Source organism: Myodes glareolus, chromosome 3 (assembly GCF_982192425.1).
Source record: "Myodes glareolus chromosome 3, mMyoGla1.1, whole genome shotgun sequence".
Taxonomy (NCBI): domain Eukaryota; kingdom Metazoa; phylum Chordata; class Mammalia; order Rodentia; family Cricetidae; genus Myodes; species Myodes glareolus.
The window spans coordinates 58,480,869-58,500,576 of NC_142028.1; the positions used below are offsets into that span (position 1 = coordinate 58,480,869).

The 19,708-nt window shown below is 46.1% G+C and overlaps 1 protein-coding gene across 4 annotated transcripts in view; it reads left to right on the forward strand.

The window, feature by feature from the left end:
• The window catches only part of Adamts9 (ADAM metallopeptidase with thrombospondin type 1 motif 9), a 166,882-nt gene that overhangs the window by 122,870 nt on the left and 24,304 nt on the right, over positions 1 to 19,708 (forward strand). For all 4 annotated transcript variants that reach the window (XM_087904481.1, XM_087904483.1, XM_087904482.1 and 1 more), the window contains 6 exons: positions 5,106 to 5,276; positions 15,301 to 15,495; positions 16,404 to 16,536; positions 17,079 to 17,173; positions 17,280 to 17,374; positions 17,464 to 17,597. In XM_087904481.1, the coding sequence (XP_087760607.1) occupies positions 5,106 to 5,276; positions 15,301 to 15,495; positions 16,404 to 16,536; positions 17,079 to 17,173; positions 17,280 to 17,374; positions 17,464 to 17,597 (823 nt within the window). The remainder of the gene's footprint in view (positions 1 to 5,105; positions 5,277 to 15,300; positions 15,496 to 16,403; positions 16,537 to 17,078; positions 17,174 to 17,279; positions 17,375 to 17,463; positions 17,598 to 19,708) is intronic.

Sequence of the window (19,708 nt, forward strand, 5' to 3'; positions counted from 1 at the left end):
CTGAAAATTACCAGGCACTAAGCATTAGGAGTGGTTAGTCTTTGTTTTTGTTTGTTTCTTGTTTTTTTTTTTTTTCCTCCAAAACCTCAAATCCTATCCCCTAACCTCAACCTAAGGCTAAATGTCATGGTGGCATGTGCCTACAATCCCAGCAACGAGAAGGCTGAAGGGTGGGAAACCAACGAGGACTGTATAGGGAGACCCCATCCAAAAAGGAGCCGAGCAGGTGATAACTCAGTGGTAGAGCTTTGGTTGCTTGGCTACCATGTTAAGACCTTGGATTCAGGCCCTGGTGCCATGGAAAGGTTGAGGAAATGTGACGGAAACCCTGCCCACTGGAATCCTCACCCCTACACATGCTGTTGCTGCTAACTTCCATCCTTGCAAAGCTTGAGAGGGTCCCTCCCCTCCTGACCCTGGCTAACTCACTTCTTCCTTCACATCTTTTTGTCAGCTGCCACATCCCCCACTTTTACACAGGGGGCCCTTGGGATCAAACCTCAGTGGTTACTTTAGGGACATGGGAGACCCCAGGCAGACAGTGGCTGGCTCCCGGGCTGTCAAGCAGGGACAAGGGCTGAGTTAGAAGAACTGGAAGTCATCAAGCTGACGGACCCACAACACAGACCTGTGCCCATTGCAAATGTTAGTCAGATGGCTGACCAGAGACTTACCGCCTCCGTAGCAGTGCCTCTGCCTCTTTTTTGAATGACTGCTTTTTCTTTCTTTTAGACAACGGTAGATGAATCCATTTGTTCTTACCTTTCCTTGGGACATAAAAACCCAGCAAATGCAACCCAGTGTTATCCACCCGTTGGGTCTATGATTCATCTGCCCATATGCTTCCTAACACCAGTAATCTGCTGCCAGAAATGACACATCCTTTCATCCTTGGGGAAGGCATCCTTTAAAAGGTAGAACCTGTGAATGTCCGGTGATTTTCTTTTCCCCGTGGCCAGGGAACTGTGACAAAAGACATGTTTCAAAACAAAAAACAACTTTATTACAATGTTTAGACCGTCAACCTATGCAAATGGACATGTTGAAAGAAAATAGTACCTTGTGGGTTTATTCTAGGTCTTTCTCACCCTTGGATTTTGAAATCCTTTTCTGATAGTTTCAGCCCCGTTGATGGCATGCATCCTGCAGGCCAATGGATGTGCTACCCTGTCTAACCCGACACTGAGATTATTTCCTTTCTGCATCTCACGCATGATGAATTTCAGAGGCTGATGCCTTAGTCATTTGCTTGGTTGCTGCTTTTTTAAGGCTGTTTGAATTTTCCATTTTCTTAGAATAGTCTAGATGATATTCCAGGACAGGAAGCATTGTAGCTTATTGAAGACTAGGGGGAATGGCATTTACCAACACAGAAGCACCCAGTAGCATGGGCTGGGTTTGCTCTCCCCCAACACTCTGCTAAGGTTTAAGATTCCAGAAGAAAACCTTTGTCATGTGGTTTCCAGAGCGTAAAAGATGCCAATTATTTACCTTGTTTAATTTTAATTCTCAGAAAGTTTTCTGCTGGGTAAATTTTCTCAGTGCAATTCCATGCCACTGTCAAAACAGATTTTATAATAGTTAACTATTCTTCAAGACTGGGGAAGAAAATACTTAATGAGCAGAAACTGTTGAGGAACCCTGGCATTTCTGCTGGGATCTGTTACTTATTGACAGTGATTCGAGCCTTATGAGTTAGTGCGAATGTACTTTAATATAGCAAGAATTAGTTTAGGTTTAGCTGTGATTCTGATGTTCTGAAGTCTTAATTTTCCAAGGAATTGTTATTATTTTCTGTGGGTAAATGTTCCTTTTTCAGAGATCTGTATGGTTTCTAACATTCAGCAAAACATTGCAACTCCCCATTAGCTGTCATTTTACTTCAAGGGGAACCAAAAACTCAAGACTCCTGAAGCTTGAACCAGGGAACCAGGCTCAACTGGTTCCCACTGGTTTGAAGTGGTTCAGCCTCTTCTCATCTCGCTGTGACTTCAGGTCGTATTTATGCCTCTGGATGCATGCCAGCTATGGAGATTTTTTGCTTCCAAGCAGAGAAACGTTTAAGTTTCTAAAATGAAAACTACTCAGATGACCTAGCAAGCATCTTTTGCCTCCCAAAAGAACAGAGTGACTCATGAAAGACAGGGACCACTGTCATCTGCTCCAACAATTCTATTCCTAGAACAGACTCAGAAGAATCAAATCAAGTGTTCCAACTGGCACTTGAATGTCCATAATAGCATCATTCATGGTAGTTCAAAGGGAAGCCACCAAATGTCCATTAACAGATGAGTGAGTAAACTAAGTGTGGCATACACATACATTGAGGCTGGATGTATGGATATACAATGAAGCCCTGAGACATGCTCCAATATGGAAGAACTTTGGAAGCACTGTGCTAAGAGAGAGATGCCTAGTAGAAAAGGGCACATACTGGATATGACTATGACGTCCCCAGAATAAGCAAATCTATGAATACAGCAAGCGTGGTCATAGTTGCTAGGATCTAGGTTAGAAGAGGGAAAGATGGATGAACATGTTCTACCATTGGGTTGTAGCAGTGGCTGCACAGCATTGCATTCGGGTCACTGCACTGACATTTTAAAATGGTTAAATGGCAAATTTTATGTTCTTTCTTATTTATCATTACTGATGTTTATATGGATGTGTATGTGTGTACACATGTGTGCAATCGTGTGTGTGAATGAAAGTACCTGTGAGCCCCAGGTGTGGTGGCCAGGGGACAAACTCTATTTGTTTGAGAGAGCTTTGTATTGTTCTCTGCTGTGTGCCCAGCTAGATGACCCTCTACCTCCCAGGATCCTCCTGGCTCATTTCCCACTTCCCCACGGGGTACTGGGATTGTCAGTGCTCATACTATTCCTGCAGATTTAATGGAGGTTCTGGGGATTCAAATTCAGGTCTTCATGCTTGCATGGCAAATGCTTCTACCACTGAGCCATCTCCCAGCCCCTGTACTATTCCTTTTTTTTTTTATCATGCATACATAAAAAAGACATGGGGTGCATTGGGGAAGACATTTCAGAGTGAAGCTGTATCTCACACTCAAATGCTTTTGAGGCAAAGCAGATAAAAGAAAATTCCTGCCTGTGCTGGCTAGTTTTATGTCAACTTGACACAGGCTGAAGTCCTCTATAGTATGGGCTATAGGCGAGTACATAGGGCAGTTTCTTCATTAATGAATGATGGCAGAGGTCCAGCCCTTTGTGGGTGGTGGCACTCTGGGTTTATAAGAAAGCAGGCTGAGCATCCCATAAAGAGTAAAACAGTGAGCAGCATCCTCCCTGGCTTCTGCATCAACTCCTGCCTCCAGGTTCCTGCTCTGTGTTTGAGTTCCTGCCCTCACTGCCTTCAGTGATACATGGTTATGTGGAAATCTTAGTGACATAAACCCTTTCCTTCCCAAGTTGCTTTTGGAAATGGTGTTTCATCACAGCAATAGAAACAATAAATTGGGTACTGCCATTATGTATGGGGGGTCTATAGCCCTCCTTCCAGAACTTAAAATGCAGAATGCTGAAATTTTGGAAGTATGCTAATAACACAGCCAAAGCTGATGTTTGAGAAGCAGGGGCAGCAGACAGCCATCGAGGTAAAGGACTCACACCCCTCATGGCAGAAGCCAGTCTCTTCCCTGAAGTTTTCTGAAGTAATCCAAACTTAGAATATCAAGTGACAGTAATGCTTTGGACATGCTTTGGTGACAAAGCAGACGGCAGAGGTCTACCTTCCAAGTGAGGTTTGTTGTTGAAATGAAGCCTGCCACTTGTTCTGTTTTCCTTTGCTGGATTGTGGGAGGAACCAGGTCTAACAGGGCAAGTGACTTAGGCTCCAACAGTCCCAGGTTCTTCACCTATGGGTTGGAGATGATGGCCTTTGCTCTGTCACGCTGCCCTTTACTGCCCATCCCTTCTGAGAACCAGGGAGGTCCTGATGACGGCCACCAGGTCCATCAGGACCGATGGACCTACCTTCAGTCGGAACTCGGTGGGTAGTTGTTGGGAGTCTAGAACTGAGAGCTGTCCACCTGCCAGACCACACACACCTGAAAGTGGCTTCATTGTGGGTGGGACACGGACCCTTTCAAGAGGTCATGGGATAGAAAATAAACCAAAGCAGCAGCATCTGTAAAGACATTATTCTAATCATCTATGGAATGTGATGAACAGCTAGGCAGGTGATAACCTTCCTGGCCCTAGAAGTGTTTTGATGCTACCTTGGCAACCATGAGACATGGTTTCTTCTCTTCTCTTCTCTTTTCCTCCTCCCTCTCCTACTCATCCTCCACTTCCTTCCTTTTCTTTTTTAGACACCGTCTCTCTGTGTAGCCCTGGCTGTCCTAGAACTCATTTTGTAGAACAGGTTAGCTTCAAACTCCAAGATCTGCCTGTCTCTGCCTCCTGATTGCTGGGATTAAAGGTGTGTGCCACCATGCCTGGTGTTTGCTCCTCCTTTCTTTCCCTCTAACTCCTTGTTTCTCTTTTCTCCTTTCTCTTTTCCTCCCTCCCTTTTTCCTCCCATCTCTCATATCTTCCTCTCTTTTTCCTCCCCTCTTCTTTCCTTCCTATTTTTTCTTCAGTAATAGGGATAAAGCCCAGGGTCTTACACATGCTAGACAAGTGCACTCTCCCTGCACTACATCCCCAGCCATGGATTTAGTGTTTAAATGAGTGTTCAATTTTTTTTAATTTATTTATTTATTATGTATACAGTGTTCTGTCTGCATGTATGCCTGCAGGCCAGAAGAGGGCACCAGATCTCATTACAGATGGTTGTGAGCCACCCTGTGGTTGCTGGGTATTGAACTCAGGACCTCTGGAAGAGCAGTCAGTGCTCTTAACCTCTGAAAGTTTCATCCAAACTGGTGTTCATTCATTCATTCATTCACACTTTCATTTTCTCATTCAGACAAGTGTGAAAAGCACATCCCTGTGCCAGGGATAAAATTGTCAGATACCTAGATAGAAACAGCCAATGCCTAGAAATCTTAACAGCTGTCTAGCCAAGTCATCAAATAGCTGCAAGAATAAAAGCATGCAGCTGTGTGAGGCTTCATCTCACCCTGCCCCATTTGTCTCTTGCAGTGTACCAAGACGTGCGGTGAAGGCTCCCGGTACCGACAGGTGGTCTGTGTAGCGGAGGACCAAAGCGAGGTGCATAGCGCGCACTGTGACCCAGACCAACGGCCTCCAGACCGTGAGAGCTGCAGTCTGCAGCCCTGCGAGTATGTATGGATCACAGGAGAATGGTCTGAGGTACGGTCCTGGGGAATGAAGGAATTGGTCTGGGGCTGAAAATGCATAGGATGCCTTCAGGTGCCAGCAGAAAGCTATACAAAGGGATGTATCTTGAAGCTGGGGAGAAAACTGTGTGAAGTGTTTGCAGTGCAGGCGTGAGTACTTGAGTTCAAATCCCAAGAACCCAAATAGAAGCTGAGCATCAATGACTTGAGTATCTGTAACCTCAGTGCCCCTACTGGTAGATGGAAAGTGGAGAAAACATAATGCTTAGAAATATATGGACAAGCTAGCCTGTGGTGTGCAGAGGGAGGGCGAGCTAGAGACCCTGTCTCTAAACAAGATGGAAGATGAAAACCAACACTCAGGGCTGTTCCTGACCAACATGCACCCTGTGGCATATGCCATATCACATTCACACAAATAAACTTGCGTGCACACCTACACATGCATACAGATACAAGCATACACACACTAAAATAAAAATAAAAATGAAACCTTAGTATCAGAGAGATTCTAGGTAGAGATGGGGACGGGGAGTTGACCGAGACACTGGGCAGTATCCTGAGTATAGGAACCCTCAAATCCTGTCCCCACCCACAGTGATTCCTCTATCAAGGCCATACCCACTCCAACAAAACCACACCTTCTAATAGGGCCATGCCCTATGCTAATTACATAGAAATGGTGACCAGTGACCAGGCTCTCTTTTGGGGGGGTGGTTGTGTACAAGCATACATCTTCTCTCCCCAGTTGGAGTTCTCAAAAGAGGATAAAAGTGGGCTCCTACTTTAAAAACAAGGCCTGATGTTTTGATTTGAAAATGTTTCCTGCAAGCTGGGTGTGGGTTGCCCATTTAAAAACCTTGGTCCCAGCAAAACAAAGAATATTCTTTGATATCTAATAGATCCCAAGCCTCTTTTCTCCTCATAGGCTCCTGAGGGCAAGGCCTACATAGACAACTTTAGTTAATAAACTAATACCAACCATAGCATGATTTCCTAATCTTCAAACCTCATAGTATTTCAAAGCAATGGAAGATCTAAAACTTCAAAACCATTGTCATTGCCCAAAAGAGCACAGAGATTTAAAGTCAAAACACTTGATTCACAGGACAGGTGATAATGATGGTGGCTAACATATGTGTTCACACGGGATCCCTCCCTACAGGCCAGAAAGTTCACCCCAAATGACATGAGTATTTGTCTTTATATTTGCTGTGATAAACTATGTCTTCACTCAGATTGGCCCCAACATTCTTTTCTAACCATGTCTCCCCATCCTGCTCCCTACAACACCTATTTTCATCCTCTGAGGGGGCCTTTGTCAATGTTCGGAGACATGCCTGGTTATCACAGCTAGGACAGGGCGTACTTCTGGTATGTGGTAGGTGGAGACCAGTATCATTATATAATAGTGATGTGCAGAGCACTGGACATGCTCACAACACACACTTACACACTTGAGGTCCGGGGTTCCAAGGTCTTTTCTCCGCCATGTCCCATACATCTCCCGACTACATGAGGAGTCTTTAAACAGCGAAGAGAGAGCAGTGTCAGTCTGAGAAACTAAGTTCAGATCCCCAGTACTATGTAAAAAGCCAGGCATGCTCACACATACCTGCAATTCCAGGACTTGTAGGCAGCGACAGGAAGCTCTCTATGGATCCCACTGGCCACTCAGGCTAGCCAATCAGTGAGCTCAAGCTTCAGTGAGAAACCTCTCAAAACAATAGTGGAGAGTGACAGAAAAAACATTCAGCCTTGAACTTTGACTGCTACATATGTACCCATGATCATACATACACACATGTGCATGCATGTATATATACACACACACACGCAAAGATAGAACATTAGGGTATACATTTACACAATTGCCAGCCAGGAACAGGTGAGTCCAGAAGTGTATTAGCTTGGAGCAAAAGCTTACAACCATTCAGGGAAGGCTGGGAAGGGTCTCTGGATGCATCTCCTCTTCTTTCTTCCCTTCTTCTTCTCTTCCTCATCAGGCATGGCCTCAAACTTCTGGCCATAGCAAGAGCTCCAGCTCCCCTCACTCTCAGCATGGGGAGAGCTCTCTCTTGTGCCCCCTTCTGTCTCTCCACAGGTCTCTTCCTCTCTGCGCCTTTCCAGCCTTCTGCCTCCCAGCAGACTCCTCTTCTTGGCTCTGACTTCTTCCTGTCTGGCTGTAGTTTCTGTGCCTCCCACTCAGCCCAAACTGGCATCCACCTTGTGGTCAGTCTCTCCTATGGGACTTTATTACATGGACAGACTTTTTGTCTCTTTCTGAGAGCCATATTGCACCTTTAGCCTTACCACAACCTCAACCATCAGCAGATGAGAGAATCTTTGTGTGCAAGTGTGTGCATGTTTATGTGTGCACATCGTTTAAGTGTGTGTAGTGGGTGCCAGAGGACAGCCTCAAGGGTTATTCCTCTAGGACTGTCCACCATTGTATTGTATTGTATTGTATTGTATTGTATTGTATTGTATTGTATTTTTATATTTTGGACACTGGGTCTCTTATTACATTGGGTCATCAAGTAGGCTAGGCTGGCTGATCATCTAGCCCCTTGGATAGACCCATCTCTCTCCTAGGACTAGGATTCCATGTACACGCCACCACTTCTGGCTCCTTCTGCATGGGCTCTGGGATTCAAACTCAAGTCCTTTTAATTGCACAGCAAGCATTTGACTCACAGAGTGACCTTCTCAGCCCTAAAAGAACATCCTTTGGCCCAGAGGTTCCCGTGCTTCCGCAGATTTTCAAGTATGTTACGGATTGAAAATGAACCCACATATTTTTATAGCAAAGGGTTAAAAACAGGTTTGGGCACAGAACACAAGGACCACAACACTTGCAAGGGGACAGCCAGGGAGAGGCTATTCCTCTACCCTGAGACTTTGGCTTCAGGAGAGTTCTCTGTGTTGTTCTCAGCATTCACACCCCCTGAGTGTGCAAGGCCTAGAAGAAGCTTGTGAAGAGGGACTGTGAGAACAATGTACATCTCCGGCATGAGGCCTGAAATACAGTCCCGGCGAACATGGGGGTGCTGATGTTGCTTTGCTGTTTCATTCAGGTTAGAAAAGGGAGGTTTCCCTGTGCGCATAAGGCCACAGCATTTGGAGTCTGCTTTCCACACTGCTGCTACTCTCGCACTTCCAAAGTCTGGCCTAGAGGGGCTGGAGAAGCTCATCAATTGTTTCACAGTGCTGCCAGCAACTGGCCCATGGTGTCTAGTTGTTCTGGATGCTTCTCGGGGATGTGGAGGCCTCTGACCACGTTTGTGGCCCAGGTTCATCAGCAAATGTGTGTCTCCTAAGATGCACACATCGCTGGCAGTCTGCTTTTGCTTCTGACGTACAGGGGCTTGTTTCTCAGCATCTGCTTTCTCCAGTATACAGCCTTGAGGAAGTCGGTACAGACTGAGCCTAGGAAGGCATGAGATCATACTCTCTAGAACACCCACAGCTCAGCTAGGCAGAGCTTGTCAACATCACTCTATGCTGAGACACTGGGGTAGCCTGAAGTCTCCTGGCTGGGAGTCAGCTGGGTCCTCCCGCATGTAAGCAGCAAGAGCCAAAGAAGGAAGAAATCTGGATGGCACATTTCCAGGGCTTCAGCCAGCTGGGAGGGAGGGAGAGCTTGGGGATGCTCAGCATGCCTCTGGCTGACTTTCTTCTCTCTTGTTGCTAGGATTTCGTCAAGGCCAGCCCAGAAAGATTAAAGGGGAGGGAAAATGGAGTAGCTTAGAGCAACAGGGCATGGGACATCAGGCAGACAGGGTGACTTTAAGTCATCTTTGGGGATTAATGAAAGTTGGACCCTCACCCAGGAAAGAACACAACAGGCATATGGCATCCTATTTCTAGGAGTTCCTCTCGTGCCCTACAGCGTAGGCAGAGGTGTAGAGAAGACTGCCTCCACTCTGCATCTGTGCAGAGTGGCCCTGATTCACAACATGCCTAGAAGTGTCATCCAAATGACATGAATTGTAACTTAATTTTATTATTCCTATTAGCATATGTGAATTGTAAATTTAAAATGGGTCTCATTATGACAATTTCATCCCATTACCCTCTCTCGTCCTCTTCTATTCCCACTGATCCCCTTATCTTTCCTACTAGGCCCCCTTTTACTGTGTGTGTGTGTGTGTGTGTGTGTGTGTGTGCGCGCGCGCGCGCGCGCACATGCGTGCATGGTTGGAGTTACATTAGAGTTGCTTACCAGGAGCATGGGTGAGAAGTTATTTGTAGAAGTATATGGTAGGCTACCCCACTGGGGGAAAAATCTCTCTCTCTCTCCCTGAGACCATTGATTTCATACAGATCCTCAGAAGGGGTGAGGCCCGTGCGCTCCTCCTCCCCTCCATAGACAGATGTTGACTGGCTCAATTGTGTACGGCTCTAATATGGGCTATCTCGGCTCCTGTGCATTCAAGCATGCCACAGCCATGCCGTACCTAGCAGGTCCAGCATCCCACGGATCTCATCATCTGGATCTTACATTTCTTCTCTTCTGCCCTCTCTTCCACAACCTTCCCTGAGCCATGGAAGGGGTACTAGGATGTCTTGTTTATGGCCGAGCACCCAACAGTCTCTTGTTTTCAGCTCTCTGACCAGTTATGAGTCTCTGTAATAACTGCTGTCTGCACAAAAAGAAGCCTCTCACCAGAGCTGATGGCAGCACCACACTGCGGACATAAATATAATTATTTAGGAGCCAGCCAATGGGCACGTTGTGTCCACTAGTGCCCAAGTGGCACGCTGGTAGTGCCTGAGCAAAGCTGTTGTTGACCGTTCTCCCACCAGCAACCTGTAGAACACAGTCCATCCCTGTGAAATTAGGGAGGATGCTTCCAGCTGTTTCTCTAGGTCCTACCACCAAAGTGTGTGGTATCTTTAGTCGGTAGGGTCCTACCATCTAGTTATAGTGGACAACCACCCACAGCAACAATTGCCTGTATCGTTTGGGGGCTTGCTGGGAGGTAGTCTACCCCATCAGTCAGGTTTTCAGTTTTGTTATCTGTAGTTGGTAGGGTCAGTTTTCTTCACCTATTCAGGATACACTTTTGAAAACGTTTTTATTTTTAGTTTCTCTCTTTAGTTAGATTACCAGGTTTCCCTGCACCTTTCTCATATATCCTTAGTTTCCATTGCCCCCCCAGCCACCCTATTGCCCGTCTCCCAGCTCTGATCGCCCTCTCCACTTAAACCACCCCCAGTCTTCTTCCTTCTGTCTTCATGCGCTCTACTGCCCTCCCCTGTTCACTCTTAACATCCACCATGGTCCCTTTCTAGTTTCCTGACTCCCACATATACGGTCACAAAAACATATATATATATATATATATATATATATATATATATATATATATTAGCAACTAGGACCTGCTTATGAAAGACAACAACATGCAATATCTGTCTAATTTGTCACTTAATATAAAGTTTTTCAACTCCATTCATTTTCCTGAAGATTTAAGATTTTCATGTTTAAAAATGGTTGGATTAAATTCCATCATATATATGCACTATATTTTCTTAAAGACTTAATTTTTAACTATGTATCTATGTGTGTGTCCATGGGATGCTGTTCACCTGAGTGTAGTTCTCAAGGAGGCCAAAAGAGGGCATCAGATCCCCTGAAGCTGGAGTTACAGATGGTTGTGAGTCACCGGATGTGGGTGCTGAGAATCAGACTCAGGAGCCAGTTTGCAAGAGCAGTTTGTGGATCTAACCAGGAAGCTGTCCCTTCAGCCCTTGCACCATGTCTTTGTTATCCATCCTTTAGTTGAAGCACGTCTAAGCTGATCCCACTCCTCCCTATTGTGAATAGACTAGCCATAAACATGAGTGTGCAAGCATCTGGTGATAGGATTCAGAGTCCTCTGGGTCTGTTTCCAGAGCAGCATATCTGGGTTGTGGGGTAGTTCTTCGGGGAAGTTCCACACTGATTTCCATAGTAGCAGCTTCAGCTCACCCACCCACAGTAAATAAGGTGTTTCCGTTCTCTCTGCCCTCACCAGCATTTGCTGTTAATTGTTTATTTTACAGTAAGAATTTTGACAGGTAGAGGTAGAACCTCAAAAACTTTTAATATGCATGTCTCTGGTGGAAAATGATATTGAACGTTTTTTTTAAAATGTTTATTAGCTTGTAAGAATTTTTATTTTGAGAAGTCTCTGTTCAGATCCAGAGTCTTTTTTTTTTTAACTTTTATTGATTCTTTGTGAATTTCGCATTATGCTTTCCAATCTGGCTGAGCTCTCTGTCCCCTTGTATCTGCTCCCCGCCCTTGTAAACTGCCCTCGAATCAGAACCAAATTTAAAAGAAAAAGCAAAAACAAAACAAAGAAACAAACCAAGCACAAACTCCTGCCGTGGAATCTGTCGTCTGTCGTGGAAGCTGTCGCATGGCGTTGAGTCACAGTTTCCCCTTTAGTCCATTCATCTTTACGTGCAAGTGCTCGTTGCCTGCAGCCACTGGTCTGACTAGAGGCCGTTAGTTTTTGCTACCCTACCAATTATGGGGCTTTTCCTGGAGCTCCTCTTGGATATCCTGTTGCTGTCCTGTGTCTCAGAGCTCTTGCTCCGTAGGTTCGTCCCCTTCACATGCTCCAACAGTTCACAGGTTCGGTGATGTTGGGGTGGGCCAATTCAGCCCTGGTTCTGGGCCTGGCTAGTAGCTGGGTTGGTCAGCCTACCAGCTCTCCCTCATTGTCGCTACCCAGGTTAGCTCGCCCAGTGCATCCTACAGTGAGGAGTGGGGCCAGTCCTTCTTCTCTCAGTTCTGGGTCCCCCACACTCCCATTCCCGCTCTACGGTTTCCCCCAGGCAAGGTGCAGGGCTCTCTCTCCTGATTGCTATAGCGGGCATAGGAAGGGAGCAGTGAGTCAGCTCTCCTGCTCTCATGCCCTCAGGATTGGCTCACTTGTGCCCCCATTACCGCCCCCCACAATAGGGTCAGCTCTAGTGTGCTGCCCGGGCAGGGGGCAGGGGGCAGGGGGCAGGGGGCAGGGTCAGGGACCTCTGTCCTATGTGCTGCAGCTGGGGTGGGACCCCGGGCCAGCTCTCTGAACTGCTGCAGGTGGTAATGGGTAAGAGAGGAAGGACACCTTTCCCTCACCCACGATGGGGTCAGCTATCCTGCTCTTACACCCTCTTGGTTGGTTCACCTGCATCTCCAACCACAGGTGAGGTGCGTGTTCATGGTGAGGGGTAGGGGCACTTTTTCTGAGTGCGGGGTTGGTGGTGGGGGGGCGTTAGGTCCAGCTCCCTGCTGCAGTACCCATTGAGGCACAGGACCAATGAAGGGTGGAAATGGCTCAGCACGGCATGGTTTCAGTGATCCCTGAGCTTACACCTTAGACATCACCACAGAGCCTCAACTGCAGCAAAACACGAACTAGATATCGCCCTTGACAACAGCTCAGGCCCAGATACCACCCTAACCTAGCATGAGCATGGTCCTGGTGGCAGCATGACCCCGGACACCAACATGGTCCAGGTTGCTGACTAGACCCCGGGTATCCACAGAGCCCTCAGTGGCATCAGGAGCTGTGGGCACCACCCCAGACGCTGACCACAGCAGAGCAACGAACCCAGGCATGATCCTGAGGAGCGGCATGTGCCAGCCAGAACATCTCCATGGCTCCAGGTGCCAGCACTGGTCACCCAGATCAGCATGGCCCCGCAGATCCCATTTTATAGTTGGGTTGTTTGATTTTTTTTTTTTGCTTGTTTAATTTTTTGAACTCTTCATAAAGTCTTTATAGCAATCCTCTGTCAGATGTATAATTGGCAAAGATTTTCCTCCCACTCTATAGGCTGTCAATTCAATTAACTCTTTCCTTGATATACAATGTTTTAATTTCATGAGGTCTCATTGTTTGACTTATTTTCTGAGTGACTAGATTCATGGTCAGAAAGTCATTGTCTACACATATGTCTTGGAGTGTTTAATCATTTTCCTCTGTTAGTTGCAAAGTTGGGGTCTTACATTACGGTCTTTGAGATATTTGGGGTTGATTTTGTGCAAAGCAAGTGGCGGGAGCCGAGTTTCATTCGTCTAGCCTGTCGGAATCCAGTTTTCTCAGTACCGTCTTTTGAACAGGATGCTGTCCTGCGGTGATGTCTTGGCATCGTTATCAGAGATCTGGTGGCTGTAGCTGTGTGGCTTATATGTAGATCCTATGTTCCAGTGGTTCTCAACCTGTGGGTCGTGACCCCTTGAAGTCACATTATCATATATCCTGCATAACAGATATTTACATTACAATTCATAACAGTAGCAAAATTACAGTTATGGGGAAGCAATGAAAATAATTTTGTGATTGGGGATCACTACAACGTGAGGAGCTTATTAGCAGGTCACAGCTTTAAGAAGGTTGAGAACCATTGTTCTATTCTATTTCATTGTCCCAGGTAGATCTATTTTCGTGCCAGTACAATGTTGGTTCTATTACTGTAGCTCTGCAGCATAACTTGAAGTCAGACATGATGATACCTCCAGCATTATTCTTTCTACTAGGGGTTGCTTTGGCTAATTGGTGCTTCCATATGAATTTTTATTTTTCTTTCTTTGAGGAATGACATTGGACTTTGGATGGGGACTGTCCTGAATCTGTAGATTGCTTTTAATAGGATGGCTGTTTTTCAATATTAACCCAATCTGTAAGAGGTTTCCCCATCTTCTAGTGCCGTCTTCCTCTGTTTAGGCCTTTGTGCTAAAGTTTCATTGTGGAGATCTGTTGCTGCCTTGTTTTGGCTTCTTTCAGAGTTGGTTGGATTTTTCAAGGCTGTTGTAAATGAGACTGTTTTCCTGATTTCTTTTTCATGTTTGTCATTGGTATACAAGAAGGCTACAGCTTTTTATATGTTAATCTTGTTTCCTGCCATGTTGCTAGGTGTGTTTATCAGCTGCAAGAGTTTCCTGGCGGAGTCCTTGGAGATTTTGTGTATAGAATCATATTACCTGCAAATAGGGATGTTTTTTACTTCTTTTTTTCCTATTTATTTTCCTTTTATATTGTCACTATCACTCAGACATCAAGTTTTCTACTGAGTGTAGACACTTGACAATCTCTTGTTCCTGATCTTGGAAGAAATGCTTTGAGTTCCTCTGCCGAGTGTGTTTGGCTATAGGATTGCTTTGTATAGCTTTCATTGCGTTAGAGTGTGTTCCCTCAACTCATAGACTCTTTGTGACTTTTATCATGAAAGGACGTTGGATTGTGGCTTTTTCTGCATCTACTGAGAAGGTCACATGGTTTCCGTCTTTGAGTGCATTTAAATGATATATTGCATCTGTGGATTTGCATATGTTACATCTCTGCTTCTCTGGAAAGGAGCCGACTTGATTTCAATACGTGGCATTTTTCATTTGCCTTAGTTTGCAGGTATCTTATTAATTTTTGTGTCTGTTTTCATCTGGGCTATTGATCTATCATTTTCTTTTTGTCGTTGCTGTGTCTTCTGCCATAAACCTGCAATAAAAGAATCACATGATGCCATGATTTAGAAAGAAAAGAAAGCAAAAAGGTGGCTTGGTCCAAAACACATAGAGAAGGAGAGAAGAGAGAAGGAAACCGGGGAAAGGGGGTGTGCACAGGCAGAGCACCATGGAGGGTAGGAGACTGAATGGGGGTGGGTTCTGAGGTCTCCTGGGAAACGGTTTACACTGCCCTCTGAGAATGCGGCTCACATGTTGGCTGTAGGGCCCTTTCCTCTTCACATATCGTGAGTTTGTGGCACAGTCTTAGAAGCACAGAAAGGTTGAGTTTGATGGCACATGGGTATCCATATCCTTCTCTGGGAGCCCCAGAAAAAGAAGGGTTTTGAGGTGCCTGCCTGGGAAAGCCCCAGTTTGGGGAGTGTCTGACAGACTCTGCTGTGGCCTGAGATGAAAGCTTCAACTGATAAATAAGAGGAGCATTCTGCAGCTCCCACAGGAGGGCAAACTTGATATGGTGGGTGGGGGCTTATTGTGGCTGCCACAGGAAAAGTCTGGAACGTCATCTCTTGTCCCCCTCTCTTTTCAGTGCTCAGTGACCTGTGGGAAGGGCTACAGGCAAAGGCTGGTCTCCTGCAGTGAGATTTATACTGGCAAGGAGAATTATGAATACAGCTACCAAACCACGGTGAACTGCCCGGGCACACAGCCACCAAGTGTTCATCCCTGCTACCTGAGGGACTGTCCTGTCTCAGCCACCTGGAGAGTTGGTAACTGGGGCAGCGTAAGTAAGGGGCTGGGTTGTAAACTCTGAAATCACAAGCTCTCTCTGAACCCCTCCTGCCTACCTGCAACTTGCTAAGCCTGACAGGCAAAGAACGGGCTTAACTAACTCTAAACAGCTGACGGCCCTGCTTGTTTTGTCCCAGGAAAATGCAAGTTGTCAAGTTTTGTGCCTCAGTTCCTTCATTTATAAAATGGATGTCTATGAAGCTGACTTAACATATAGAAGGCATTTAGATTTTTGTGGTCGATTTTATGTTACCTTTTGCTATTTTTTCTACATCTTTACTATGCCGTTTTCCAGCCAGTCTTTAGAATCTGACCTCTCCTAAGAGTTGGGCAGGGGGTGTTTTGACTGCTTCCATTGTGGAGGATTCTACACTCCAGTCTTCCTGTGCTGGGAGAGCTTTGTTTGATCGGGACACAAAACAGAATATTCTAAATAGAGTCTGTTTGGAAAAATCATTATCACACCAAGCTCTCAGGCAAACGTGTGTGATGTGATGAAAGTCGTTAGGATTTGCATCCCAACCTCACGACCACCTTGAGCAAATTCCTTGACGTCTGAATCCAGAACTTCCATCTGTAAAAACAAGTAATGGCCATGCTATCTCACAAGGTTATTATGCAGTTTAAATGGGGGAAAGTGTGTGGATCACTACATACATTTATACACACATGTATAAATGTTATATATAGATATGTGTTTTATTTAGATATATGTATATATATATATATATATGATCAAGTAAATATATATGAAGCATAACACAACATTAAGCTAGTCATGGTAAGAAATCAATAAACGCCAGCTGTTTGTCACACAACCCCAAGGCTCCAAGCTTTGTGTAGTGATGCTTACACTTCCCCGGTTCAAGAGCCACTCACTGACTCTTCTTTGCCTTCCAGTGCTCAGTGTCCTGTGGCGTGGGAGTCATGCATAGATCTGTGCAGTGTTTAACCAACGAGGACCAACCCAGCCACCTATGTCCCTCCGACCTAAAGCCAGAAGAGCGAAAAACCTGTCACAATGTTTATAATTGTAAGTTGCTCGACTGAAGCCCTCTTTGTCCGCCGTGGAGAGCAGAGCATCTCTGTTTGTCTATCTGTCTGTCTTCTTTAGAAATGCAGTAATTTTCTGTGCTTGTATGGTGCGTTCATGGGGGCGGAGGAGAGGGACTGTACTTTTGTGCTCAAATTTTTGGAGGCCAGAGATTGATCTCAAGTGCCCTTCCTTAGTCACTCTCCACCTTTCTGTTGAGACAAAGTGGTCTCAGCCTAGAGCTCCTGTGGGCCCTTGTCGTCCTTCTCTCTCGTCCTCCCCAGCTCTGAGACTACACAGTGCCTAGCCGCAGCCAGCTGTGTGTGAGTTCCAGGACATCAGCCTCAAGTCTCCATGCTTGCCTGGCAAGCACTCTACTGACTGAACTGTTTCCCTCTCCTCGTCTCTCTTCTCCCCACCAGCCTCCCTCTCTCTTTTTAATCTACCCCTTGGCCGGTTCATGCAGACAGTGTCATGTGTTCCGTTGGTAGACAGTGAACATAGGAGACGATTGCGCCATTTTTCGGATTTGTGTTTCCTAGGCGAGTTACCCCAGAACTGCAAGGAGGTGAAACGACTCAACAGTGCCAGCGTAGATGGCGAATATTTCCTGATCGTTAGAGGGAAACCCCTAAAGGTGAGTGTCGAAATCAGTCACTGTTTGCAGACTGCTTTCACGGCAATCTCTGCTCTCGTCGCTCTGTCTGAGTGCCCCTGTTGGATTCTTGCTCATGTATTTGCAGGTATTCTGTGCAGGGATGCATTCCGACTATCCCAAGGAGTATGTGACCCTGGCCCACGGTGACTCCGAGAATTTCTCCGAAGTTTACGGGCACAGGTAGGAGACTCGGTCCCAGAAGAGCTTAGCCCCAAGGTCCCTAGAGAAAACGTGCCCATTCCTACCGCAATGCTATCTCCGTTGCTTAGGTTGCACAACCCAACAGAATGTCCCTATAATGGGAGCCGACGAGATGACTGCCACTGCCGGAAGGATTACACAGCTGCTGGCTTCTCCACTTTCCAGAAAATCCGAATCGACCTGACCAGCATGCAGATCATAAGTGAGTTCAGCGAAGCACCCGGCAGAAGTGCACGGGTCCTGGGAGTGGGGAGATACAGAGAGGAAGCCACAGTCTGGCAGTGACAACCCTGCCCTATGCTCCACGGGTCCAGGCTTTGCCCTTTGTGTTCTGTGCTGAATTTCATTGTCTGGAGTGTGATTGGCATAGGCCAGGTCTCTGGTTTCTAGTAAATGAGGGAAGAAAAGAGATAAATATTTGCCCATGGAAGTTTCACCAATGCATCTGGGCCTCAGGGCAGCATCGTAGTAGGCGTGGCCTTGGGACCAGGACCTTAAGGATGTGATGGGTTAGACACTGGGTGTCGACACAGGGAAAACAGTGGAGCAGAAAGAAGCTTCTAGAGAAGAAACAGCAGCTAGGAAACAGTAGCAAAGTCATTTGTAAGACACGTCCCCCTCCAGATGGCTCTCCCCAGCACAGAGCACACTCACATAGGCAGAAAACTCATTTTATCTGATTGTTGATTTATGAAAGGAAAATGGCTCCGGAATTACCTTTCCTAACAAGTCTGCCCATAGCCTGATTTCATACGCCGGCCAAGACTCTGCTTCTACTGGGCACATTAATCATTAGAGCTGCTAAAGACAGCTAAAATATCTAAACACGCCCTCTTGAGTAGAGGAATAACAGAAATAATGAAGAATTAAATTTTTTCTTATTAACATTGCACACCTAGTATTACCCCGGCTTCCTCTTGAGCTCAACTGAGCGTGATTCATCCTGAGAGTTTTTATTTGCCATCAGCTGTACAGATTAGGGTTAGATGCAGGGGCTCTGTGGTTTCTTAGTTGAGAAAAAAAATGCCCCAACTTGAGATCATCAGGGTGGGGTGGGGTTTGCGGCCTTGTCCCCTGAGCAACTATTGCCTTTAAATCCTACTCCACTCAGGAACTCTAGGCAGTTAAGTTGTTACGGGAGGGAGACATGATTTCTTTAGTGGTGTAGCCATGGAAATAACCCCTCACCCATATTCCTGTAAGTGATGAAACGTATCGGGTCGTACACACAGAAGAAGCACAAAAGATATGAAAGAAAGTGAAGTACTTGGGAAGAGGAATGAGTTGAGTGGGCCTGGAAGTGGGGACAAGAGGAGGCATTGGGTGAATATGGTCAGAAGATTAGATAGGTAGATAGATGGATGGATGGATGGATGGATGGATGGATGGATGGATAGATAGATAGATAGATAGATAGATAGATAGATAGATAGATAGATAGATAGATAGAGATAAAGTGTGTGCATAAAAGTATGTGGAGGTGCCCTAACCCACTAATACATGTAATTAATGTATGCTAATGAAAACTTTAAGAAGAAAAGATCCCAGTGAGGAGCTATTGAAGTGACCAAGGATGACTTTCCTTCAAAATGGGAGTCCCAGATTTCCTTCCCGCAACAGCAGAGTTTGCTGTGGAAAGTGTTGGGCCTGCAGCAGTTCCTGGACGGGCAGAGAGATTCAACCACAAACCCACAAGACCCACAGCCACCCTCTGCGGCTTGTTGTGTAGCCTCCCGTGCGATTGCGGAGCTTCGGGGAACGGCAGCAGGCCCAGCTGAGAAACAGCTGCGGCTCAACGGTTTCTGGTGGCTTTCCCCCAATTTTAAACTAGGTGCTAGCCTTAGCCTTGAGAAATTGCCCCGAGTCATCGCAAGCTGTGTGTTCTAATTGTCCCCCATTCTGGCAGGAATGGGCCCAGCCCACAGGAGGACAGAGGAAACTTGGGGGATGGCCCCTAAGTGGCTGAAAATACCTTCCTGGCTTCTTGCCCTGTCTTTAAGCCCGGATGCAGGGTAACAGGAGGTTCGCCCAGGCTCAATTACTGCACTTAAGTGATTCCTATTTATGTAGGAATCAATTCTAAGGTCACGCTAAACCTCTTTTTGGCTCCTATGCTCTGTGGAGACAGACAGTCAGTGCTGATAAATCCCAGGGAAAGGAACTCTCAGAAGCACAAGTGTGATGAGGAAAACACCAGTGCACATCTGGATCCATCTGCTCACTAATGATTTGAGTTATTTCTTCTCTCCCATCCCTTCCTCCTCCTCCTCTTCTTCCTTCTTTCTCCTTCTCCCATCTCCTTATTATTATCCT